The sequence below is a fragment of the Echinops telfairi genome, unplaced genomic scaffold (assembly GCF_000313985.2).
Source record: "Echinops telfairi isolate 266 unplaced genomic scaffold, ASM31398v2 ScPeMD7_7457;HRSCAF=8495, whole genome shotgun sequence".
In the NCBI taxonomy this organism is placed as follows: Eukaryota; Metazoa; Chordata; class Mammalia; order Afrosoricida; family Tenrecidae; genus Echinops; species Echinops telfairi.
This window is the reverse complement of record NW_022111357.1, coordinates 26,101,730-26,127,582: the sequence shown is the minus strand read 5'-3', so window position 1 is coordinate 26,127,582 and position 25,853 is coordinate 26,101,730. Positions and strand designations below refer to the sequence as shown.

Here is a 25,853-nt window from a genome sequence, read left to right as displayed (position 1 = left end):
TTTAACACTGTAACATGCACCACCAATAAGATGCGTCCAAAACCCCACAGGCAGGCGGTCTATAGGTGCGGCTCACTGTTAACTCAAAAAAATGCACGCTCCATCGGGGACTGCCTGTCTAAAGTGTGTGGCGTGGCTGGGCGGATTCCATGAGGCGCCGGGTGTGCAAGTGCCCAGTACGGAGATAGTGTTCAGGCAGCAGCATGGATGACTTGTTCCAGTTGGGACTCACTGCTCCCCCGCCCACCCTGCCAACACTTGGCTGCAGGGTGCAGGAGGCAGAGCCTCTTGTCATAAGCCACTGGGAAGCAGGGAACCCTGCAGCCTGGCAGCACTCACACTGAAGCCATCGCCCAGGCATCTGCTCCCTGGAGCAAGAGCGGCCGTCACCATGGCTGGCTGGCTTTAGAAGGTGTTTTGAATGGGGCATGTCTGAGGGGAGGCGTGTCTAACAGCGCCACAAAAACATGAAGGAGCCAGGCTGTGAAACCCTGCCTAAGAGTGGGCAGCCCGAAGGCTCCCCGCCTCCCAGGGGCTCCAGCTCTCCCTCTCAGGGCTTCATGAGGGGGCTGGCCCAAGGCCACTCTTACTAACCCTGCCTTGGCATTCCCACTGACCATCTTTGTTCAGACTCTCCCCACACCCCTGGTGACACACACAGTGCTGCACCAAGGACATGCGGGTCACTTGCTGCCAGTCAGTGGGGACTCTCTGGGGAGGGCTTGCACATGTGAGTGGGAGCTTGCTGGTGCAGGCACTGGGTGAGCAGTGGCAACTTGGTCTCCCCGGTGGCAGGCAGGTGCCAGGCAGAGCCAGACCTAGGCCAATCCTCTGCTTCCATGCACATATGGAGCCGAACAGAGTGGAAGCCCTGTTGGCAATGACTGCACTTCCCTTCAGACTGGTAGCGGGTCTGCTTCCCAGAGGACTGGGGTGGGACGCGCATGTCGATGGAGCACTCCCTCCGACACTGGGGTCTGGATCACAGAGAATCCCACAGTGACGGCAGGCAGAGCCAACGGGCAGCAGGGAAGGCAGCCGAGAGGAGAGTGAGACAGGCTCCCGACTCTGGCTCTGAGCAGCTGGACCCCAGGCAGCAAGACGGTGCTGGCCAGGGGCTATTATGGACTCTCGTCCTGGGAAGCGCAAGGGTTTTTCCTTCTGGGTGGGTTTTCCCCAGGAAGGGGCCCAAGACACCTCCCCCTGCTGTCACTTGATGCCTGGTTACGGAATCCAAACCACTCTCTCTCCCTATGTTTGCACAAAGGATGACAGAAGTGCAGTGTGAAGAAGCGAGAACAAGAAGCACCCTTTAAGCAGCTGTTGGATGAGCGACTGTCGAGGCCTCGCATGACACCAGCTCTCCTCCTGTGACCTGGGCTGACTGACACTGTTGTAACATCTACAGGTATTCTTAACTCAGACTGTCAAGGCAGCTATAGCCCCAGCAAGAGGCAGCGCCCAAGGAAGGCCAGTGAGCTGCAAGACTGAACTTTCCTTCCTGTTCACAGTTCATGCTCAGCACTCTCATGAAAAGCCAAGAATGGAAACCATGCTTGACCGCTTTCTAGCTTCGTCCCCAAGAAAGCCCCGTCCCCGTCACAGCCCAAATGGCTACATCTGTAAAGGGTGTGAAGCAAAGGCCCCGGGCCTCAGGGCCCGCAGCCCTGAGTGAGGGAAGAGACCAGGAGCAGCAGGGCTGGGCTGTCAACACCATGGTTGCCATCAGCTGGCTGCTTCTCCGAGGGCTGTGCTTCCTGTGCGAAGAGAAGGGGAAGCCACGGCGGGTCACACAGAGGTGATGTGGGGCTCTGTTGTGGAGGGGCTTTCAATGACAAAACCTGGCACTGACCGGCTACGTCAAGGAACTCTGAGAAGGTCTCCACAGGCATGAACTCCTCCTGGAAGGTTTTCAGAGCCTTGTCGGCAGCTTCCGAGATGGGCATGTCGTTGTGGCGGATGTATTCAGCTAGAGAGCAGGACCAGCCTCCCTCTGTGTTGCTGGTAGGCACCTTCTACAAGAACCGACAGGGCAGTACTTAGTGCGGCCTCTTCCTTTGCCACCAATGTGACACCAGTGACACCAAGGAGACGGCGCAAGCTGGCACTGCACTCCACCCACACCTACATTCCCGGGAGAGGTCACTGTCCACGTGCTCCTCAGAGCCGTTTTGGTCACACTATCAACTGCAACCACCCGAAAACACTCTGCCTCCTCCCAGGGAGGAAGCAGGGCTGTGGGCTCGCTGGGCTAGAGCGAGGGAAATGCCCTGGGGGCGCAGCATTGTTCCCCACAGAGGGCACCGAGCAAACAACTGGTGACTGTAGGAGAGCTCCTCCCACTGGACAGGGTCTGGAGCGGGTGTGAGACCACAGCGCACACACGAATATGGCTACAAACGGACATGCGAGAGATGCACGAGGGTCAGGCTCCTGGTGAGAACATGCCTCTCCACACCAGTATCCTGTCAGGGCCTCCAGGTGATTCTGACAGAGCTAGAAGAACCTATCGCCTCTGTCAGAATCGCCTGGGGCTCGTGTGAGCTGTAGATTCTGACTCCATCTACCTGAGGCAGGCAGAGAGGCATGTTCTGAGCCGGGGCTGCAATTGGCTCAAAGCCCTGGTTAATGGCAGAAACCCTGTCCCAAATTAAGGGCCGCTTGTTCCTCATGAGCAAAGCCCAGGTTGGAGGAGCAGGCTTCCAGACGCTGGGTCTCTGGGCTCTGTACCTTAAACATGTTGTAAATGAGATCCACGAGGGCCCAGAACAGGAGGGAAGAGCGGTAAGCAGCGTAGTCCTTCACGGCCTTGTCTGTCAACCTAGAAAACAAGCACACAGTCCGTCTTCACAAGGGCAGCATGAGACAGGGCACAGCGCTCTGGGTTTCCGGGAGGAGCCCCAGGAATGCAGCACACAGTTCCAGTCTTTGCCTCGCTGCCTGGGCAAAAGAGCTGTGGGCGAGGAATTTGAGTCCTGGGACCCAGTGGTTTATTCAATAGAAATGGGTCCCCGCTGCATTCATCTGTAAGTCCCGGAACACAGAGTGGGGCGTGGGAGACATGAGCTTCCACAAGGTGATCAAAAGGCCACTGCCTTCAAAAAATACAAAGGACTCCTGTGTTTACCCAGTGTTCAATCCCTACACTAGTCCCTGGGTTTGGTGACAGCGAACTCAAAATCACGGTCGGGAATGAGGCACTACTTCAGGGCCTTGATCTCCCTGTAGGGAGAATTTTTACCAGTCGTCAGCAGAGCGACACTAGCCCAACAGCAGCTTGTCACGCCAATAGTTCCAAAGACAGCAGACTGGTGGGAAATTGGGTGTTGAGCAAGAGCAACATTTAGGCTGGACTGTTACCACCTGACACCTCCTAAATCCTAGGATAATCCTAGGGCCCGTTGCCACACCTCTGTTCCTGCCCAGCATCATCACTGGCTAATCCGATGATTCAGCGGAGGATGCTCTGAAACACCCCTGCTTTCTCAGCAGACACTGGGTTGAAGGATGCCCACACCAGCTAGAGCAACCAGCAAATAGAAGGGGCCTGACTCCCCGTGGCACCGTGTAAAAACAGGTGTGTAAATTCAGCACCTGCCACCCCAGATCTATGAAAAGTTGTTTGGGAAATGCCTTCACATCTGGAATAAACAAGTGGGTGGGCCCTTGTCATAGGCTGAAATGGCTCAAGTTTATCTTGAAACTGTGTACACTCACACATGTGCCTGTGGTGGCACCAAAAAGTCCATGGAAGAATTCCATTATCTCCTCATTCCATTTTTCCCACTAACTTTGTAACTCTCCCTTGTACACAGGTAAGAAACATCAAAATAAGATGAGCAGCAGAGCCATCACTAGCAAAGAAGCTCAAGCGAATCTAGCATGGGACAGAGAGGCCACCTACTGGGTGTTAGGGAAATAATCTAACTAAAATAATGCAAAATAATATGAAAAAGGAGAATATTCTGTTTATTAAAATACACTCCCAAGACCCTCCCTCCACCCCAGTGTCCTCCCTCGGCTTCACATGGTAGGATGCTGCCACCTGAGGAGGCTCTTCCTAGAGTGGGTCTGGGGAGAGGGCGTGAGAATCCATTTCTCGGCAGCCCTGAGTGCAGGCAGGTAACAGGCGAGACTCTGGGAGAAGCCCAAGGAAGTCCCAGGTATAAATACAAGTTCCTGAGAGGGAGTCTTTCTCCCTACCTGCCAAACATGCAGAAGAGGCCCACCTTTGCAAGTTCCTAGAGGGACACCAGGGAGTTGACCACGGAGCCTGTCCACGAGCTTGTGGAAGCCCCATCCTGGTACTGCCCATCTGCTGCCACCCTTCTCCCCATTCTTGAAAGCATGGGGATGAAGCAGCTCCCAAGGGCACCAACCCGACCCCCAGGATGACACTTTCTAACTTCCTCCCACGCTTTCTCCTGGGAGCATGCTCCAGCCCCAGGCACACTCTAGTCTGTTCCATGAGCGCCAGATCACCTCCCTACCCACCACCAGGTCTGGTCCTTTTCCGAGGCTGCTTGGTTTTGGTAAGCAGGACTCTTGAGTGACTCTACCCAGCTTAATTATTTAACGCTAATTAGTAAAGGTGACTAATCTGCTGAGAAAATGGCAGTGCCTGAGTGTAGCTCACTGGGGGTTTCCTAATTTAATTGTGAGCAAACTGGCCTTCCCTTAACTGCCCAGGACAGCAAGGAACTCATCTCCTAATGGAAGCACCCCAGCTCCTGTGGGTTCAGACTGCACAACTGTCTGTGCCCAAGCAGCAGCCACTTCAGTTGCTATGGGTACAGGCAGGGTGTGGCTCTTGGGACACGTTGGCCTGCTGTGTCTGTGATGAGGGGAGACGGCTGGCTGCATCCCACTCTATACAAACAAGCTGCCTTCAGCACCAGTGCTCCTACGGGGAGCTGTGGCCTACAGACCAGCATGCTTGCTGCTAAGCAGGTGATGGGAAAGGTTCCGGGTGAGCTCACTCAGGGACAAGGCTGTTTACACTTGGTTTGGCATTATCATGGGCCCACAAGTCCCTTGATGACCTTTAAGTACGGAAATGTTTCCCCTGAGCCCAGGCTAGGGCCCCGTGGGCCAGTGAAAGAGTGACAAGGCCAGAGCTTCCAGAAATGAGCCAGAAGGGGGTTTCCTGGAGTGGCAGAAGCTGGGTGGTGCACCCGTTCCCACCCGGTCCCAGGCCATGGAGTCCAAGCTCAATCCTCGGGGCTGTGGTCACTGAGAAAGCTTGGTGCTTTGCTCCGCAGCTGTTTTCCGCTAGACCTTCCTGTCCAACACAAACCCCACACAAGGTCATTACAAAGGCCACTTCCTGCCCCAAATGCTATTGCTTTTCTGGGAGGAGTCAACCAAACTAGCTAAGAAGGATTTGGATGAAGCAAGGCCATGGGCTAGAAGCAGAAAGATGTGTGCAGAAAGGCTGGATGGGCTCTTATCTGGGACAACCACTCAGCCTTGCTGGGCTTTCTAGGTTTACATCAAGACCAGCAACATGCAAAAAACCCTAATTCTCAGTGGGATTATCACCCTATGCCTGGTTGCCTCCCTTCCTGAAATCTTCTATAGCAAGTAACCCCGGCTTTAAGCTTCCCAGTGGCTGAATATAAAATCCAGAGCTGGCCAGGGAAGTGCCAGTCCATGAAGCCTAGACTCTGGGTGTGACAGAGTGAGAGGGCAGTGACCAGTGCCACACCTGGTAAGCATCTCGGCCTTAGCACAGTGGACTACACACTCCCAGCAACACACAGCTCAGGACACAGCTTCCTGAAGCAGGTACTCACCTGGTGGCTCCCCCTGGAGCTACTGCCCGGGCCTGAGAAGTCACCAGCAGCCTCCGCAAGATTTCCACCCGAGTGGTTCTCCACCTCTCAGGGGGCAGGATGTGGAGGGCCAGGACTGTGAAATAGTGGGGCCCCTCCACTTCAAAGGCACTCTCCACCCACTTCTCCTTGGGCTGCTCCAGAAAGCCCTGGAGGTTCTTCTCCTCACGGGAAGCGGCTCGGGTTCTGGAACGAGAGGGCACGGGGGATGGGGGGAAGCAGCCACAGCATGAGGAAAGGGGGCCCCCTCACTCTGGCTTCTTCTGTTTAGAAGTGTTTTGAACACTCGGCTTACCGAGCACACCCCACCCCGTCTCCTCTTGGGTCACTCACATTCTACCCCTCATGCCCACCCCCGTGCCAGGCATCTTCCCTAATCCCCTCCCTGAGCTCTCAGCCTTAGGGTGCCCATCTGTGTCCTACAGTGAGCCAGGCAGGTGTGCGCACAAGGGTGTGTGCGTACACGCACACGCACAATGCGCAGCCCTGTCTGAAGGACACCACGCAGCGCGGCCTGGCTGTATTCCAGGTGTGGGCACCGCCTCCACATCTCAGGGCCTTCCTAGGCCCTCCATTTTGGACTGAGCCCCGATGTCAGCTGACCCCACCGCAACCTAAAAGCAATTTTTTCCAGGCAAGGGCTGCTGCTTGCCCCCACTCTTTCTCAGACGCAGTGGTGGGATAGTGGTAGCGAGCCTGAAAGCCAGACCCGATTCTAGGGGCTTTGTGTAGCTGGTCTACTGAGTCCTCACACAAACGGGCACTCCAAATACCCCAGCATTACAGAAGAGGAAACTGTATCCAGCATGGAGAAGCTCAATATTCACCAAAGCCCCCCAGCTGGGGAGCCAAAGAGCTGGGCTCTGAACCCAGGCAGTTGGGCTCCATGGCCCCTTGGTGACTCCATCTTCTCTCGCACTACAAAGCTTTGGGAAGTGGTCTATGACTTGGCAGGGGCATAGCATCCCGGGTTCTGGGCTTCAGACCCTTCCTGCCCATGGGCTTCTGACCACCTGAAGGTGCTCTCATGTCAATAGTCCTTTTCAGACCCTGTCCTGCCTTTGTTGTACTTTGCCGCAGTTCAAGTTCCTGATCTGCCGGTGGGCACTGCCACAGACCCTGGGCTGTGGGAGAGCGGGAGGGTCTGATGCAAGGGCACCCTGCCCCTCCTGTGGCTGACTTGATTTGGCTGTGCCCCAGCTGCAGGGCCTGCTCAGGCTTGGCTATGGCTCACCGGCCTGGGAGGTGGTGTGGGGCCGATAACGAGTGGCTCTCTGAGAAGCCCCTGGCCAGTCTGGTCATCACTGCAGATTGACCGAGATAACCAACTGGGCGTGAGTTATAAACACCTGGCACTTGAGAAACCCAGTAACACCTAAGTCCTCTGGGAGAAGCACACTGCCACACTGGAAGAGAAGGCAGCCGTCCACTTTACCCGACCGCTGCCAAGTCTCTGCAAATACAGGCCTCCATCAGAGCCATGGCACACTGTGTGCTATTTTCTCTGCCAGGCCAAGCAGTTAGCAAGTGAGGTCCTGTTCTGTCCTCGGAGAGGGAGAGACGTGCCCGTAAACTTTCCCAAGGAAGCTGAAGGTCTACAAGCCAGTCTTCTCTCTCACAGGAAATGGGAGGGAACTGCACCGCCGCAGAAGAGAGTGGCAGATAAGACTAAAGGCACAGCACCTGCTGCCTAAGCCCAGCAGCAGCTGCCTTTGGGCACTGTATGCAGCTGCCAACAGCCGGCCAGTTCTCGGCTGAGGGACTTTTAGGACACTCACTAGAAGACGGGGCCTCAAAGGAAGGTGCTGATATAATCAAATCTAAGCACATCAACACAGGGGTTGGGACGTTTATCAAAAACTGTCATTTAGTTGGCCCTTGAACGAGGGCTAGCACTGCGGGGGCCCACTTAGCCTCAGACACACACCCCCTCCCCCTGCCCCCATCCCTACACACACACACACCGCCCCATGCTACTGCAATGAGCTCAAGTGTTCTGATTAAAACGTGGCGACGACACTAACGACCTCTGTGAAAAGTTCATGGCCCACTGCTAACTCTCCAGAAGTGTGGGGGCTGTCCTCCCCTGCTCTACAGGTATGCTGAGATGGGGACTGACTTGGTGGCCATGGGTTTGGGTGGCAGATTTTATTCTCATTCCTTCTAAATGCATCTTTAGAATGACACTTTGGCCCAGGACACACTCTGGCTGCTCCGTTGCATCTCTACGGGCAAAAGGACAAACTGCCTTCTCCCAGCTGCCTGCTTCTTGGCGGACCTTCCCGGCGTCTTCCCCGTACCCTTTCCCCCACGCTGCTAACACTTTTCCACATAGGCAGCCGCCCAATCTCCAGTTAGAAAGTGGGTCCCGGTGGTGTGAGCCTGCTGCCTTGGTCACGTCTGCCTTAGGTCACCCCCTTGCCTGGGCACCGGCAGGGAGGCCATGCAGAAGCCGGGGACCTTTTGAACCCAGGGGAAAGCTCAGGTCAGCTGTTCGCGGTCTCGAGGGGTGTGTGTGTGTTGACGTACGTGTTTAGGACGTAAAGCACAGTGTGAATGATGTAGGGGATCAGGTGGATGTTGCTCTCCCGGCCGCCCCCGCCGGTGTCGGCGCTGAAGGACTGTTCCATGGCGAAGCGCAGGAAGAGCAGCTTGATGTCGTGGATGTTGAGCTGGTACGTGGGCTCCCGCTGGCCCGTGCACTCCTGCAGGTAAGTGTTGTGTCTAGGCCAGAGCAGAACAGGCGTTGAGGGCGGGCGGAAGTGACTCCTTGGGGAAAGCACATGTTGGAAGGCAGAGCCCCACTCTGCCGGCGGTTCCACAAGGGGTGAAAAGCAACGGGGGCAAGAAGGACAAAGGGGCAGAGCTGAGGGAAGCAGTCCTGTAAGGTAGGTTCTTTCTGCTCTCCCGCCAAGCTTTCATGAGCAGCCACCGTTTGGGGAGGGGGGGGAGGGGTAGGGGAACCCATTCCATGATGGACACATGTCCCCAGACTTGACAGCCTCATCTGAAAGGACATTGTGGAAAAAGAAATGTGGCACTCCCCCATTCTGACTGACTAGGTAACCACCATACGAATCAGCTCTTCAAATAAGCTTCTTCTATGTCCACACCTTACGATCTGTCTGGGCTCTGACTCTCTCGACTGCATGACCAGAGGGCTCTGCTCACCCTCTCTGTGTCTCAAGCTCTTCATCCGTAGAAAGCACATATAATCGCATGTGGTAAGCCTCCCACTGGGTGTCCGCTCATTACTTTCATCATTGCTATCGCTGCAAGTGCCCACCTCACGGTATGTCCCTTTCAATCCCAGAGTATAGCCAGGCCATCGCATCACGGGGATCTTGTCAAGAAACAAGGACCCCAACTCGGATCTTCACGATCAGAGAGGCCTTAAAAGGAGCCCAGTATTCTCCATGCCACTGAGCCATGTCTACTGTTTACACATCAGGGCCACCGGCTACACAAGTGAACCCTGGGAGATTTAAGCCCCAATGACCAAGTCAGGGTTCCACATCTCCCTCCCTTCACAAGAGCAACAAAGAAGAGAGCTAATGAACAACCAGCCACCAAGGGTGCTTGCGTCTCTGTGTGCATGTGTGTGGTGTGTGTGTGTATGTGTGTGCGCTGACACGAGTTTGTCTATCAGGCCATCGCTTCAGCGAGTCTCCACCCTCTGCTGTCCCCTGCCTCCTCTGAACAGAGACCTGGCGGGAGTTCCAGGAAGTGGTCTCACCCTGGGTGAAAGCAAGGCTGACCACGGATCATTCCCCACCCCTGGGAGTCCCTCTCTTGACCGTGCACAATGTTCCATGCTCGCTCACCTTGCCAAACACGTGGCGAAAGCGGACTCAGGGACGTGGGGCCCCCAGACGGGAAGCAGCCCATTGCATTTGGTGTTGGCATTCTGAAGGGCAGCGCTTTCCCACTCCTCCCGGCCTCGAGCCAACCTGGATTGGGAGGGAAGCACAGACAAGCGACTGCTGGGACTCACCTGGCAGCAGGGCGAGCAGGGAGGGGAGAGGGAGAGTCCCATCACCGGGGCTGCCACCCGCTCCCCACTGGATCGCATTTGTCAGCGCTGTGCCAGAGGCCAGCACGCGGTGTCTCAGCCATACGGCAGGAGCTGCTCTGGGGCTGCTGCAGTACAGCTAGAACACTCTGCTCCCAGGGAAGAAGAAACAGAGTTAACCCTACAGTTGGACAGCCCGCTGCTCCAACTACCTCTGGGACCTCGGCCAGCTGACCATTCCTCTGAAGTCACGTGGGTTTCCTCTTTCTGCCAGCCAGGCATGAGTGGAAGCACCTCTGATGGGCGGGGAGGGGGCTGTGCCACAGGGCCAGTGCCTACCTGACGGCAGCCAGGTGGCAGTCATAGTGCACGATGTTGAAGTGGGACACGGTGCTGTAGCCCTGCTGTTTCCGGGGCTTATTCTCCAGCTCCTCCAAGGCCACGCGCTTCGTGAAGGTATAGATGCCCAGGACCTTCGCGGGCTGCCAGACAACAACACAAGGAGACGTGAGGGGAGCCCACGGGCAGCTCTGGGAGGGGCTGAAGCAGAAGCAAAGGCAGCTGTGTTTCTCACTTCCCCCGCAAGTCGAGTCCACTGGGGATGTGTCCAGGAGAGTAGGTTCTGGTCAAACCTTAGGCCAGTGGCTAAGTGCTTGGCTGGGCACTGCCCCAGGGAAATGAGGCATGTGGAGAAGAGCCCCAAAGTGGACATTATGGAGAGAGAGAGAGAGAACAAGAGTGCCTTCTTGATAGTCACTGGCTTTTCAAAAGCCGTCAGGCAGCTCCAAGGAGGACCGGCAAGGCTTGTGGCCCACAGCACTTGCCCTTCAGTGGCTTGGGGGGACGAGCACTACGTTTAAGCTGGGAGGAAGTGGCCACCTGCTGGTCATGGACTGGCTTTTTTGTCCATAAGCAGGGGCTGATTACAGGTTTGCAGGCAAGACCGCCGGTTTCCATAAAGCTCTAAGGAGAGACCTGGCATGCAGAGGACGAGACTGCTGACAAGAAGGGAGATGAGGGAGGAGCTGAGCAGTAGTACCTGGAACTTGTAGCCCTCCCTGCAGATGCAGCACGTGAGGCCCGGCTCCTCGATCAGCTCCTCCATCTGCTTCAGCAGCGCCGTCTTGGTTACCACCTGGCCCTTTTCATTCGTCTGCAGGAGAAACCCAGCAGGCATACCAGAGAGGCTTTCCGGCAACCCACTCCCACCACCACCCCTCGCTTGAGCAGGTCTGGCACAGGCTTGACCTTCTCTGCCACACTAAAGGGACTGCTGCCTCGAGAGGCTTAGGGCCAGGCAGAGGGGGCTCCTGCCGCACACCCGGCTCTCCTGCTACTCCCCACTTCCTGAGAGCACCGCTGAAGCAGAGCTGAGCTTGTGGCTGGAAGCCTGGCTCAACAACACATGCCACCAAGAAAAGCCCCTTCTCTGTGCCGGCAGTACCAGGTGTGGGCTGCCAAGGCCATGGCATTATAGTTCATGTCCTACTCCCACGGAGCTTAGAGCTCCTGGTGAGGAGGCAGCTCCTTTAGGACCATGGCTTCCTCCAAAGAGGCACAGGGAACGATCAGCGAGCAGGGCCCTGTCCGCTCTGTGCCTTGACCTGCCTCCTCACCTCTCAGCCTCAGCCACATCCTCACCTCGCCTTCGAGAAGGATTGAATCAAACAATGCAAGTGCCTGGCATACAGTAAACATCTATACACTGTATGAACTTATTAGGTCAATTAACCCAGGATCTTATCTGCACCACAGGATAACGGAGTCCCTGGAGAACTAGTTCCCTTATCCGCTGCTGACCAAAAAGACTGGTGGGGCCCAGGCCACCTGAAGCACCTCAGAAGAAAGGCCTGGCAATAGACTTCTGCAAACCCCATGGAGCAAGGTCTGCTCTGACACACACACACCGGGTCACCCTGGGTGGGGACCAACTGGACAGCAAGTGCAGGGATTGCTGGGGGAGATCAAGAAGGTGAGGCCCAAGGTTAGCATAGCCCATCCCTTCCTCCTCCTCTGCGAAGAGATCCCAGCACCAGATGACTGGCTATCTATCCTCCAGAGCACAGACAAGGGGCAGGGACTTGGGAGGCGGCCTTACTGTCATGCCCAGCGTGCCCAGAGCCTTCTGCCGCATGGCCATGGCCATGCGCTTCTTCTCCGCCCGAGTCTCCCTGCGGGCTGCATCGATCTTCCTGTTGACATCAGGATGCTCCCGGAGTGCCTCCAGCAGGTTCTCGGCCAGGGTCCCAATGCCCTCGTCGCTGGACACCTGCTCCAATTTATGCAGGTTTGTGATGGAGTCTGTCCCGATCAGAACCTGCCAACAAAGATGCAAAGAATCATCTCGGTCAGACCCTTGGTTTCTACACTGGGACAGAGACAGACAAACAGAAGCGGGTTTGGCTCTGTCAGACCGTTTGGACCCAGTGCTGTACTCCGTAGCTTCAGAATCCCCTCTCAACTGGGGATCATGCCAGGCCACTGAGATGAGGAACAGTTAAGCCCCCACAGCGCATCCTGCAGAATGACTGTGCATGGGGAAGAGGACCGAGGGGCCTGGCAGCAACAGCACAGAGGAAACCTGAGCAGCTGTACTGAGAGCAGGCTGTCTGCATAGCAGCCCCAGGCATTCCTGAACGCCTGTCCTGAGTCCACCCGGAGCATAGGGTTCTCTCGTGCAATGAGGGCACAGGGACAACTGCTACGGGGAGAAGAGAGAAACCGTATTTCTTCACAAAGAGAGCAACAAGGGGACCCTTGCACTTGAGGAGGTTAGCAGGCATTCTATTTCTCAAAGGGGAGGAACATCAGAATGGGGATGGGAGGGGGGGGGTGTTGGAGAAAACTCCCAGTGAGCTCACTGAGAAATGGAGCCAGAGCCTCTCCATCTCCACCAGAAAACCACAGAAGACGGAGCTAACAATCGGCTGAAAAGGAGCGTGCCAAAATGCCAGAGGAAAGCTCGCCTGACAACTAGGATCACTCCTGAGCTCATAAATCCATCCTCACTGCTTCCACGTCAAATCCGTGCCTCAGCAGAACTACATGTCCTCTCACGTCTCATGCTCCTAAATGCTGACTGAACCCATGTTCCAGCACCACAGAGACACACAAAGGCTGGAAAATAAACAAGGCCCCTTGGGCCAGCAGGATGTGCCCCACCTCAAGCAACAGGGTGGAACAGCCCGGCCCTCTGCTGACCGAGGCAGATCAGAAGCAAGTCCCCCTGAGGAGGAAATCCTATGACTTTCAGAAAGTTCTGGGAGAGATGGAATCAGAAGATAATGAGTTTTCCTAGAAACTTTTTGAAGCCCCCTTGTGGATGAGGGCAAGTCCCATCTCGAGTCAAATCCAGGTCACTGCGCCCGTCCCGTCAGTGGGAGCTGAGGAGAGACACTGCTGACGTCTCACCTGGGTTGCAGGGTGCTGGATGGCCAGCCCCCGAAGAAGCCGCAAGATGAACGGCAGGGCTGGGCGAGACAGAAACTTCTTCCAGATGTCAGCATCCAAGCTGGAAAGCAAAGGCCAGGCTGTTTTAGCAGGCCAGGGCCCAGAGGCTGCTAGCAATCCCTTCTCCCAGGTTCTGCCACATGGACTTAAATATGATGCTGGCCCCCACTCCACCCCTCGAGGGCCTAAGGAATCACGAAAGACCATCCAGGTGAGAAGCTGAAGTAAAAATACGTATTCAACGTAGATACCCCAAAGCCATCCTTTCCCATCATCCCAGAGGGCACCGTGGAAGCTGAAGGGTCTCCCTGACAGCTTCCCGAGGAACGGGCAACCAGGAGTGGTCGGCCGAGGGCCGAGGGGACGGGAAGCAGGAGGGGTGGGGGTTCCTTACTTCTTGGCACTGGGGATGTGCTTTTTCATGTAGTCCAGTGCATTCTGGGTGATTCCCTTCTGCAGAATCAGGTCCTTCAGCTGATGCCCGTTGCTGTTGTTCTTGATGCCCGCTGCTATCTTACAGAAGCAGTCGAGGAAGACTTTATCATCGCCGCTGTGGTCCTCATCATATCTAGAAGGGCAGAGGTTGTTGAAAGGAGCGGACCAGGCCAGTCTCCCAGCTAACGGCCTATCGGATTGAGCCTCATGCCTGACACACGACATTCTGGCACTTCTGGCCCTGCCACCATCCCCTCACCTTCCCCACAGCCCCCTACCCCTCACAATGCCCCTTGCATTTTCATGCGCCTGCATAACACTCCCCTCCATCTTTACAGAGCCTGTTCTCTGGCCAATCTCGGTTGGACAATTGCTACGTTGACAGGATACATTGTAATGATTAACTCTGAGCAGATGGAGCCCCTGTCCGACCAGAACTGGAACATAAGAGGTCTTTAGGTTCAGTTCACTCAAAACCACACAGAAATTCAAGCGATGCTTCCTTGGTCTGTGGAAGCAGCTGAGGGTTTTCGTGGGAACTCGGAGCTACGTACTTGTCGAAGTTACAGTATGGCTTGAATCGTTCCACCAGGATCTGCATTTTCTCCAGCTCTCCGAAGGACAGGTATGGGATGATGCGCAGCAGGCCCTGGAGCACACTGGGGTTGGAGCGAACGAAAGTGCTGTTGATCTGGTCCAGGAGCATCACGAGCTGATCTTTGTCCCCCGTCAGGAGCAGGTTGCTCTGCAACAGAAAGAGGAGGAGGGCAGGGTGTCAACTGTAGCCAACTTTGGACCCTCAAAGTCATCAATTTCCATCAGAGCCACTAAAAGTAGTCCAAGAAGAACCATCTCAGTATTTCATTAAAAACAATTAAAGGCGTGAATTTCTAAGTTCTGTGATGGCACTGCTAATACCCTCAAGGAATCAAAAGATAACCATATAATCCTCCTCTAAGCGAATGGAAGCTACCAAATAGTCCCTTGACCACCTTCCTACCCAAGAGCATTAGCTCCCTATAAAAACGGGAGGGGAGGCAGAGGGGAAATTAAGTGGAAAGAAACAGAACTGGGGGGCTGGAGACCTGGGTTCAGACCTGGTTCAGCCAGTCACCAACTCCATAATACTGGGCCGCTGGGGTTTAAAGTTTCTACAGCTGAGAAACGAGGGGCTGGATTAAGGCTCTTGTCCATCGGCTGGGACACGCCAGACCCCATTAATGAGCTGCTTTTGAGGGAAGGGATATCCTCAGCAGCTTTGTTTTCCCTGAGTCCAAAGATTTCCGGCTTCATTGGTATCAGTGGTTGAGCCTACCCGTCAACCATGAACAAGCAAGCTTGAGGCTGGCACTGGGACCCCGTGGGCTCTCACGAAGGGCCCACAGACGACAGGTGGGTCCCTACTCACCTTGTCCTCACTCAAGGGCTCGGCGTTGGACTCGTCCAGGATGATCTCCATGATGCTAAGCACCTGCTCAGCCACTGCTGCACCACCGCTATCCTTGCTTTCTTGCTCAGCCACCAGGGCCTGTGGAAGGAGAGGTTGTCATTGGGGATACAATCATAGGCCCCACCGCCCACAAAACTTGCTGGCCTCCATTCCCAGGGATTCTTGGGTATGTGTGTGTGTACATACTTTTCCACTGGCATGCAGCCTGGGAAGTTTAAGGAACATCTTTCCTTTAGGAAAGGGACAGGGAAGCCTAGGAGTGTCACAGAAGCAGCCAAGCAGAAGGGACTGCCAGAGCGATCTCAGTCTCTATGCCAGTCAGCGCAAGTAGATGAAGGTCTCTTCCCACCCCGGGGCTCCCAGGGTCAGTCCTGATCACTTGCCACCGCGTCTCCTTACCAAGTTGAGCGTGCCCAGCATGACGTTTAGAGTGTTCATCTCCAGCTTGACCAGCTGCTGCCGGTTGACTTTCACCTTCACACAGTAACTGAATAGCTTCAGCAACACCTGACAAGAGAATCCATGAAACCATGTGAGAGTGCAGGGAGGGGGGCAAAGGGGGGGAGGGGCATAAGCAGGAAGCAGTGGCTGAGCGGAGTCGGGGGCAACCACCAGGTGCTCCTCCTGAAATAAGGAGATCAGGAGGGAGAAGGGGCTCTCAGGGGCCTTGGTGAGATGGCTAGGATGTCACAATAGGCTGGCTTTTTCAACAGCAGAGGCCACTCTGAGGAGTGGGTGTACTTCTAACATCTTTAAACAGCAGTGACAGTGGAGCAGAGGGGGCTCTCCTGTGTTGGGGAACCACAGGACTACCTCAGGCTGAAGTAGGCACACAGCCTGTGTGTGAGAGAGGACTGTGATAAGAACTTGGTGGCTCCTAACCCCAGTGCACACCCTGTACACCAAGTCAGTTATGAAGGCATGGGCACAAGATCGCCTGCTCGCGTGGCCCTCGGAACGCCATGATGGCTTGTATTTATGATGCCTTGGCAGTCCTCTCATCCGCCCTAATTCCAAAGGCAATGCTTGGGTGACGGCCCCAACACGCTTCACTACATGAATGTGACATACATTGAATAAGTGGAAATTGGAAGAAAAAGATGAGTGTTAAGTATAGCTGTGTGGAGAGAACCATTGCTTCCACGGCGCCTGACTAGAGAGGTCGGAGATGGTTTTCATGGTTCTATTTCTTGGGGTGGGGGCTGGGAGTGGGGCTGTGCCTGAGATGCAGAAGGTGGGAGAAGCTTCTGGGTTCTTCACAAGCCAGCTCGGGCCCCCAACAGACACCATGCTCCCCTCTAAGGTGAAATGGCACAACGACCACCCACTGGGGGTGGGGGTGTTTCCTCGCTGCTCCCCACTCACTGTTAGAAGGTGGCGTCCCTGCTTGAAATCCTTGATCCCTGCCAGTCTGTTAAGCATGCACTCCAGGCCCCCACACTGGGCCATGACACCGGCCATCTTATAGACTTCTTCTTCGTCTTCTTCTTCATCTGGAAAGCAGACAGAAACGGGGAGGGAGGTGGAGAAGGAAATAACATGGCCAGCTCTCCTGCACACTGACAGCACTTTCTTTCCCTGTCCCACAGGGCCAACAAAGAGACACTCGACCAACGGGTTAGATGTGGTATCAAACGCGACTATTTCACTCCAAATAGGAGCTTTTTCATGGGTCAAGGCAATTAAAATGAAATTATTTACTCAAAAAATGTACAAATATAATTATCATCCCTACCACCAATGGCAGGAAATATAAAACCCAACAACCGAAGATAAAACTTAAATCTATACTCAAGACTGCTGCTATGGCATTTGTTTCCCCTTAAAGAATAGCTGGTTCCAACTTCCAAGGCGCTGGGCTATGACAGGGATGTTTGCCTTTTTTTATCGGTTGGAGAAGTAAGCACTTCAGTTTTGCAGAAAAGAAGCAAGCGTATTTGCTCAGACTACCCTTAAGCCCCAGGACATGAGCGGATCCCAGCCCCCAGCCCCAACGAGCAGTGCTGCCTGCGAGAAGGGCCATACCTGTGGTGGAGTCGAGCGACTCAATGAACTCCTCCGTGGCATCACCCAGCAGCCCCCGCATACGATACACAATCCTCATGGGCTCTCCCTGTGCACAAGTTGAAGAAAGGCACTTGTACATAAAACAGAAGCCCCTGTTGTCGGGTCAGTTCTGACAGAGGAAAGGTGCTCTGTGAGGATTCGGTGGCTGTTTAAATCTTTACCGACGTGGAGAGCCACATCAAAAATTCTCCCTCTGTGGCTGATGAAGTCCCACCACTGACCTAGTGCCCAGTGATCTAGCAGGGGTGCTTAACCACAGCGCCACCATGGGTCCTCACTTACATATGGGCCCCATGGAAAATGCAAAGTTCTCACCCCTGCTCTGTGTTTAATGCCTCAGCCACATGGAAAACCACTATTTGTTCTACTAAGTCTCAACCACAACGTTTACCAGATCAAATTTACTACAATTTACTTGGGGGAAAGGAAGTCAATTGTAACTGATGTCCACCACAGGCCATCCTTATAGCTCATCTATTCACTACACTCCTCTGAATCACAATAGTAACGACTATCTACTGAGGGTTGTACTCGGCCAGGTCCTCCACCAACTCAGCACTCCCAACCACCCTCCCATAGACCAGGTGAAGTGGCACGTTCAAGGTTAGACAACAATAGGTCCAGGTCTGATTCTAAGTCTGTGACTCCCACAGGAGCACACCTCTCTGCTGACCAGTTGAGATCAATACCCAAAGGGTCAGGACCAGTGAGGTCCTTCAGTTAGAGACGTGAGTTTGAGTGCTACATCTAAAACAGAGAACTAGTGGGCCACCAGTCTAGTTTCATCAACTCTATAGGCGCACTTGAGAGTAAGTATAGAAAAGCTCCTGGCACTAGACTGGTCCACTCGCTGGCAGGGGTTCGATTATTTGAGTCATTTACCAATCCCGCGCGCCCCCACCCCCGTAGAAGGAAGCAATGTGATGAAATGGGAGAGAAAGAGAGAAAACCAGAGGGAAAGGGAAGGCGACCGAGGCAAGGAAAGAAGGACGGGAAGACTAAGAAAGGTGAGGGCAGTGTGATGCAGAGGATCAGGAAGTGAGTGAGCTTTCATAGGGGAAAGGGCAGAAAGGACCTGGACACTCCATTTCCGTCATCCTTCCTTCCCTCTCCTCATAGCACCTGCTTGTCTGAGTCTCCGTGCCTCAACTCATAAAACTGAAACTCTACTTCCTGACACGGCTGTGGGGGAATGTTTATGAAAAGGTGCTCAGGGACCTGGCCAGCACAACCTGTGCTGCCCACAGCTAGACACATGCAGCACCCCCAGGAGCTCTTTGCCTTCACCAGCTGATGCCTCAGAAGGAGGAAGGAGATGACAAATTGCCCCCCACCCCCCACGGAACCAACAGGACAAGGAAAGACCCCTACGTGGTGATGCAAGCCAGGCAGGTGAGGGTTAGCAGCCACTTGTGCTCAGGCAGGTGTGCATAGCCACACCTCCGAGCAAGAAAACAAGCACATACCTCATTGGTGGTACACCAGACCTTCTTGTAAACCTCAGCCACAGGAAGGTCCAAACTAATGATCTTATTGTTCACTAGAAGCTGAACAGAGAAGTGCATGCAGCTGTTAGTCCACGGATGTCATTGTAAAGACAAATACGTTTCAAGTACACCAGGTACTTGGCAATGGTGAACATTTTTAGGTGATGAAATCTCTCCATGGATTCTCTCTCTAGAGAAATGTGCATGCGTACACAACACACAATATTCTGTGTGTAATTTCAGGGCTTCCAAACACCCTGAACCTAAACCACAGATTCCAGTTTAAAGACCCATGCTAAGGACCTTCTCTTACCTTGAGTTCTCTTTAGGCTCCAGAAAAGGCTATCCCACCCTACATTTCACCATGGCTATGAAGCTAGAAGGTTTCAGACACAGGGCCAGAAACCTGCACAATGACTGAAGCGCCAGTATTTAGGGGGCCAGATCAACCTGGACTCCCTGACCAGCCTCCACCAGAAGGAACAATTTAAAACCCCACCACCACTATAACCGAGAGTCCCCAGCCATTTGCTTACTCATACCAGGTACTGGGTGGAGCCCTTTCTAGGTAATTGACCTAAGCACCAGGGGAGGTAGGATATGAGAATCCTTGGCCCCTATTTACAGACAAGGAAGCTGGAAGCATGCTACCCTGCCCACAGGGTTTACCAGCTACTCAGAGGAGGCAGCAGGATTCCCTCCCAGGATGCCCTTGATCCCGGGGCAGCACAGTATCTGCCTGTTACCTCCATCCCACTGTCATCTTCCAGGAGCGCCACCAAGTCACAGTCTTGGCAAATCTTGTTCTTTATGTCCCTCATCAGTGGCCCAATACCCGGCTCATTGCTGCTGTACGGGTTCCCGGGCATCCTGCCCTGTAAGAAGTCTTCTTGTTGGGGATCCTTCTCCAGGGTCACAAAGAACTCGGTGACTTCGTTTTCCTCCTAAAGGACAGAACAATGGATAGACCTGGGGGTGGGGGGTGGGGGGGTGGAGGAAGGGCAGGGGGCTTTTAGGGTTAGGGCATGCTGCCTGGCCCTATGGACAATGAGGGAAGTGCACCAAACTCATCAACCACTTACACACTAAAAGATACAGAGGCTGGGAAGCTCAGAGTGGAGGCAATTCAAGTAAGTCCAAATATTATTCAAACTAAAACTCAATGGGAGCTGAGGGCGACTAATAAGGCATGGCATATGAAAGCTCATTTTCCGAAATAATGGGCTCACCTCCTCTTCCTTGTCTTGGGCAATGTCAACCAACCTGGAGCCAAGACTCTGTCACTGGCGACTCGAAGGTCCAGGGGGTCAGCTCTGTTTTACATATCCTCCAGATGCCAACCTCCAGGGCTCTCGTGTCATTCACGGCAGGCACCTACCACTGGTGGGCCTTGTTGCTCACTAACAGCACATACCATGCTTCTTTCTCGCTCAGGCCAAGAAAGCACCCCACCCCCACCCCGCCCAATGCATGCACAAGTCAAGTGTGTGAGACACCTCTCTATAAGCCACACCACACGCACTCCCAGCAACCCTGCCCAGGGCGGGTCAAACTGCCCCGTAGGCTGCTTCTTTCACAGTCTGTTGGATTGCTAAGCATTGGGAATTGGAGGAGTGAAATCTTTTTTAAAAGGCTGATCTTGACTTTGGACTGAAGAAAAGCAAACCAGGGAAAGTCATTGCATTTTCCATTATCAAGAAAAAGAAAATGATGATGAGGTCACTATTGTTTTCTGTCGATCGATCTTTCATGAACCACGAAAGCACCTCATGGCCACGTGGCTCCTGACACCCCACGAGCCAGGCTGCTTACGGGGTAAATGATGCTGCAGAGCCTCTCAAAGATGAAGACGGGAGTCCGGTAGTCGTCCAGATTGTAGCGCTTGGCTGTCTCAAGGCACACGGCCATGAAGGCCTTGGTTTCCGACTCTGTACCTGCCAAAGGTCAAAATGGCCAAGTCAGGGAAGAAAGAGCTTCACACACAGGCACCCGGCATGACACGTGACGGACCACTGGTAACTGAGTCTTTCTATGGAGCCTCATCGACACTTCGATTGGGGACTTTGATGTTGATTGGTTTTGTACTCATGATTCAACACGCTGCGCCATGTTTTGTTTTGTACGTGTCTTGTTTCCTTCCTGGATGATCATCGCAGCTAGGACAACGCAGCAAAGTTAGCATCTCCTTACCAAAAGAGCACTCAAAAGACAAGTAACAACTCTAACTGTAGTCTAGTCAAATAAAGGCGATTTATAGCTTTAAGCTGCAGCCTAAAAAAAAAATTCAATTCCACTGCAGGCTAGGCGGGAGCTTGTACACAGGTACAGATAAGAGCTCAGGAACATAAATGGGAGTAGCGATACCAGGAGGGTAGGAGAAAGGTGGACAGAGAGGGTGGGAAGAGGAACTGAGGGGGAAGGGAGACAGCGGTCGGTGTAAAATATGAAAATAATAATTTATAATTTATCAAGGGGTCACAAGGGCCGAAGGGTAAAAGAGGAGTTGATAGCAAAGGCTCAAAAAGAAAGTAAATGTTTACTCAAGTACTCTCTCAATGCAAGAATACTTTCTTCTATTAATTTGCATTCTATGATGCTCACGTTCCTGACACAACCACTGAAGACAAGACGGGTGAATAAGCAAATGTGGTGAAGAAAGCTGATGGTGCCCGGCTATCGATAGATATAGCATCTGGGGTCTTAAAGGCTTGAAGGTAAACAAGCGGCCATCTAGCTCAGAAGCAACAAAGCTCACATGGGAAGAAGCACATCAGCCTGTGTGATCACGAGGTGCCAAAGGGATCAGTTATCAGGCAGCAAAGAACAAAAATTCATATCATTGTGTGCTAACCTCCCTGATACGATCGCTGAAGACAAATGAGCGCAGAAGCAAATGTGGCGAAGAAAGGTGATGGTGCCTGGCTATCAAAAGATATAGCGTCTGGGGTCTTTTTAAAGGCCTGAAGGTAAACAAGCGGCCATCTGGCTCAGAACCAACAAAGCCCACATGGAAGAAGCACACCAGCCTGTGCGATCACAAGGTGTCGAAGGGATCAGGTATCAGGCATCATCAGAAAAAAAATTATATCATAGTGAATGAGGGGGGGAGTGCAGAGTGGAGACCCAAAGCCCATTTGTAAGCCACTGGACATCACCTTACAAATGGTCTGGGGGAGGAGACGAGCCAGTCAGGGTGCGATGTAGCAACGATGAAACATACAACTTTCCTCTAGTTCCTAAATGCTTCCTCCTCCTTCACTATCATGATCCCAATTCTACCTTACAAATCTGGCTAGACCAGAGGATGTACACTGGTACAGATAGGAACTGGAAACACAGGGAATCCAGGGCAGATGATCCATTCAGGACCAGTGGTGAGAGTGGCGATACTGGGAGAGTGAAGGGAGGGTGGGTTGGAAAAGGGGGAACCGCTTACAAGGATCTACATGTGACCTCCTCCCTGGGGGGTGGGCAACAGAGAGTGGGTGAAGGAAGACGTCGGACAGGGCAAGATATGACAAAATAACAATTTATAAATTATCAAGGGTTCATGAGGGAGGGGGGAGTGAGGAGGGAGGGGGAAAAAATGAGGAGTTGATGCCAGGGGCTTAGGTGGAGAGCAAATGTTTTGAGAATGATGAGGGCAATGAATGTACAAATGTGCTTTACACAATTGACGTATGTATGGATTGTGATAAGAGTTGTATGAGCCCCTAATAAAACGATTTTAAAAAATTTAAAAATGATTAAACTAAAGAACCCAAAGATTCTTGAGTAAAATGTTTAAATTAATTAATTAGTTATTTTATCCATTTGACATTCTTTGAGAAAACTATAGGCCCAATCTTGGGGAAATAAAGATGCCAAGGAAAAAAAAGAAAGTAAATGTTCCGAAAATAATGATGGCAACATGTACAAATATGCTTGATGCAACTGATGTATGCACTGTTATAAGAGTTGTAAGACCCCCCAATAAAATGATCTTAAAAAAAAAATTTTCTTCTTTTTTAGGAGGGGAAAAAAAAAAATCCAATTTGCCCTCTCTAAGCTAACTAGTCTCAAATGACAGCCCAGCCCAGCCAGGCATGATGAAAGGGCAGGACTTCCATCTCTGGGAAGAAGGGGAGGTCACCCACTCAAAGCAACTAAGCACAGAGTGAAAAGGTATCTGTGTGTGAGCTGGTGCACTTGCAAAGAAGAATCAAAGGCTAAAAAAAAATTTTTAAGTAAAAAAAAATCAAGAACTCGGTGGGCCCCGGGCCCTGGGGAATGCTACCTGTGGTCATGTCCTCCAGCATCTCCAGCAGCATATCCTGCGTCTCATCGATCAGCTTGGTCCTCTGAACTACCAGCTTTCGTAAGCACAGGTATCCGTTCAGCACAGTACCCACCAGACGACTTTTGTAGTGCCTTTTGATGGATTCCACCTCAACGAAGGAGGAAAGAAGGCCTGCGGAGATGGGGCAAAGTTGCTACAGGAGCCCTAGATAGTAATGGAAGGAAGGAAGGTCCTGAAGAATCTAGCTTTGAGCTTCACACAGAACAGGTGCTCATTGCACTGAACCGGCCCCTGGTGAATACCAAAACCAACACCCAGTGCACTGCCATCAGCTTGACTCCGTCTTCTCATAGCAACCCCACAGAACCGCTCCATCGTTGCTAAGCTGTAAATCTTTAAGCAAGCAGACTGCCTCATCTTTTTCCTGTGAAGAGGCCGGTGGGTTTGAGCCACCAAACTGTGCTGAGCAGCCCAACCCCTCCTAACCCATGGCCTCTAACCTGAAGAAGGGCTCAAAACTGTAAGCCCATTCTACTAAAAGAGAGAACAATGAAGAGCTTTCTCTACCATAACCAATGAAAAGAGGACACAGAATCAGCCCTCCAAAAAACAAACTCACTGCCAACGAGTGGATTCCGACTCCTAGCGACCCGTTAGGACAGAGTAGAACTGCCTCTGTGGGTTTCCGAGACTCTAAATCTCTACAGATTCTCGTCTTCCTCCTGTGGAGCACCCAGTGGTTTCAAACTGCTGATCCTGCGTCTAGCAGCCCAACCTGTAACCCACTCAACCACCAGGGCTCTAGCACCCAAGAAACTAAGGGTCAGTCCCCAAACTGACCAAAGACGCCTAAAGAAAGGGTGAGACTCTTCTTTACCTACCTGTGAGACTCTTGAGGGCATAGCCCTGCTGCAGATCAGTGCTCAAGGTGGCTTCCTCCAGGGCCAGCAAACGGGCTATTTCCTAGACAGATGATAAGCAGTCAATGAGCACGCACTGCCAATGGTGGCTGGCACTTCCACCACTGCCCCAACCAAATACTAGACAGACATCTTTTTACTAATGGCTCCCTCAGCCTGAACCCTTGGAGAACTCCTCTCCAAGGATCCAGCGATTTTTAAAGGACTGCTCAAAACCTAAGGACAAGCTCCATAACTCCCAATAATGGCAACAGCCGTTGGATAAATAAAGTAAAGTCATAATGTTTTCAACTAATATTTCTTTTCAGCAAAAGAGAATATTGGAAAGGTTTGCATTAGTAAAAAAGTAAAGCAAACGAAGTATTCGGGCAATCAGGATGCAGTGGTCTTAGGCCAGAGTGAAGGCTACCTTAGTGATGAGGTTGCCCACATAGGGCAGGACTCCCCGAGCTGCCAGGTAGACTTTCCAATGAGCGGAGGTGATGAGCTTCTGATAGAGGGCCAGGTACTCAGCTGCACACTCCCCAGCTACGCTCAGTTCATCCAGGTAGCTGCCATTGAGAGAGGTAGGGCACTATTAGAGGGCAGAGCTGAGGGCACCTAAGAAAACCCCCAGCTTTTCACCTGGGAGCAGCCCGCATTTGGGAAGAATTCAGAGCACATGTTGCACCCATAAGTGGCATGAGGCAGGGTGATTCCCGGGACAGCAAGCGCTCTGACAATGATGTAGGAGGCAGGTGCACTGCACAGGTGAGAGGCTAATCATGTGGACTTTGGAATTAGACAGCCGGGATTCAAATCCTGGCCTTAACATGAACAAGTCAACTCATCGTTTTAAATCCAACCCCCACAAGGATCAATAAAACACTGCAATATCAAGATTCATGTACTCCGACAATCTTAATAAGTGATAGCTGTTGGTGCTGCTGTACCACCACCACCACCACCACCACCACAAGGCAGGTTTCTCAAACACGTTTGGTTTCTTTGGTCTACATGGAATGATGAGGTGGTGGGGAATGCTAGATATCAGAGCCCACTTCACTTGGATCTCTGAAGTCTCCTGGGAAAGAGGGGTTAAAGTCTGAGTGCCCTGCCCCACCTCATTCCCCTTGCAATGTACCTGGTGAGGAGGTCGAGGACCTGTTGCTTACGGCTGGGAACAGTGGCCAGCGCTTCCACAATAGTGCAGGCTGCCTGGCGTGCTGCCTGAGTTGCTGGAGTGAAGAGCACCTGCAGGACACGGGAGGGGAGGGCTGCTCAGATGACAACGGGTCTCCCAAGGCCCCTCAGGGCTCACTCAACCACCACCCACCAGTTCTCTAAGAAATGGAGAAAGGTAAAAATCACTAGGGAAGGCTCCGTGGTTTGGTGGTTTGAACCCACACGCCCTCCATGGGAGGAAGAGATGGAGCCTGCCATCACATGACTGACTGCAGTCTTGGAAACCCTATGGGACCATGCTACTATCTTACTGGGTCACCAGGACGGGTGACTAGCAACGGGCTTGACTGAGTACAAGATCCAGACGGAGCAGACCAGGGAACCTTTCTTCTTCATAAGACTGCCCATCAAGTCATCTAAAGAGCGGATCTAAGATGACTAAACTTTAAAAAAAAAAAAAAAGTGTTTTTGTAGCCCCCCCCCCCCTAAAATAAACTGCACACACACAAAACAAACTCACTGCCATCGAGTTGATGCAAAGAGACCCTATAGGACATGCAGAACTGCCTCTGTGAGTTTCTGAGACTGTAACTCTTTACAGGAGTAGAAGCCCCATCTTTCTCCTGCAGATGCTGGTGGATTTGAACTGCTGACCTTGTGGATGGCAGCCCACTGCTTATGCACTATGCTAAAGCCCTCTCCATGAGTCTTTTCTGGGGATGTCTGTATTTCCAGTTAATAGAAACCAAGAATCT

At 52.9% G+C, this 25,853-nt stretch overlaps 1 protein-coding gene across 1 annotated transcript in view; it reads right to left on the bottom strand.

Moving 5' to 3' along the window:
• UBR4 (ubiquitin protein ligase E3 component n-recognin 4) overlaps positions 1–25,853 on the bottom strand; it is a 130,221-nt gene that overhangs the window by 1,050 nt on the left and 103,318 nt on the right. The window contains exons 84-105 of the mRNA XM_004705144.2: positions 25,058–25,167; positions 24,344–24,485; positions 23,896–23,977; positions 23,012–23,185; positions 20,548–20,669; positions 19,482–19,679; positions 18,715–18,795; positions 17,207–17,294; positions 16,547–16,674; positions 15,581–15,688; positions 15,140–15,259; positions 14,286–14,476; positions 13,691–13,864; positions 13,258–13,357; positions 11,945–12,163; positions 10,886–10,999; positions 10,186–10,328; positions 9,659–9,784; positions 8,364–8,558; positions 5,796–6,020; positions 2,731–2,821; positions 1,853–2,015 (exon numbers count right to left, since the gene is read on the bottom strand). Of these exons, the coding sequence (XP_004705201.1) occupies positions 1,853–2,015; positions 2,731–2,821; positions 5,796–6,020; positions 8,364–8,558; positions 9,659–9,784; positions 10,186–10,328; positions 10,886–10,999; positions 11,945–12,163; positions 13,258–13,357; positions 13,691–13,864; positions 14,286–14,476; positions 15,140–15,259; positions 15,581–15,688; positions 16,547–16,674; positions 17,207–17,294; positions 18,715–18,795; positions 19,482–19,679; positions 20,548–20,669; positions 23,012–23,185; positions 23,896–23,977; positions 24,344–24,485; positions 25,058–25,167 (3,094 nt within the window). The remainder of the gene's footprint in view (positions 1–1,852; positions 2,016–2,730; positions 2,822–5,795; positions 6,021–8,363; positions 8,559–9,658; positions 9,785–10,185; positions 10,329–10,885; positions 11,000–11,944; positions 12,164–13,257; positions 13,358–13,690; positions 13,865–14,285; positions 14,477–15,139; positions 15,260–15,580; positions 15,689–16,546; positions 16,675–17,206; positions 17,295–18,714; positions 18,796–19,481; positions 19,680–20,547; positions 20,670–23,011; positions 23,186–23,895; positions 23,978–24,343; positions 24,486–25,057; positions 25,168–25,853) is intronic.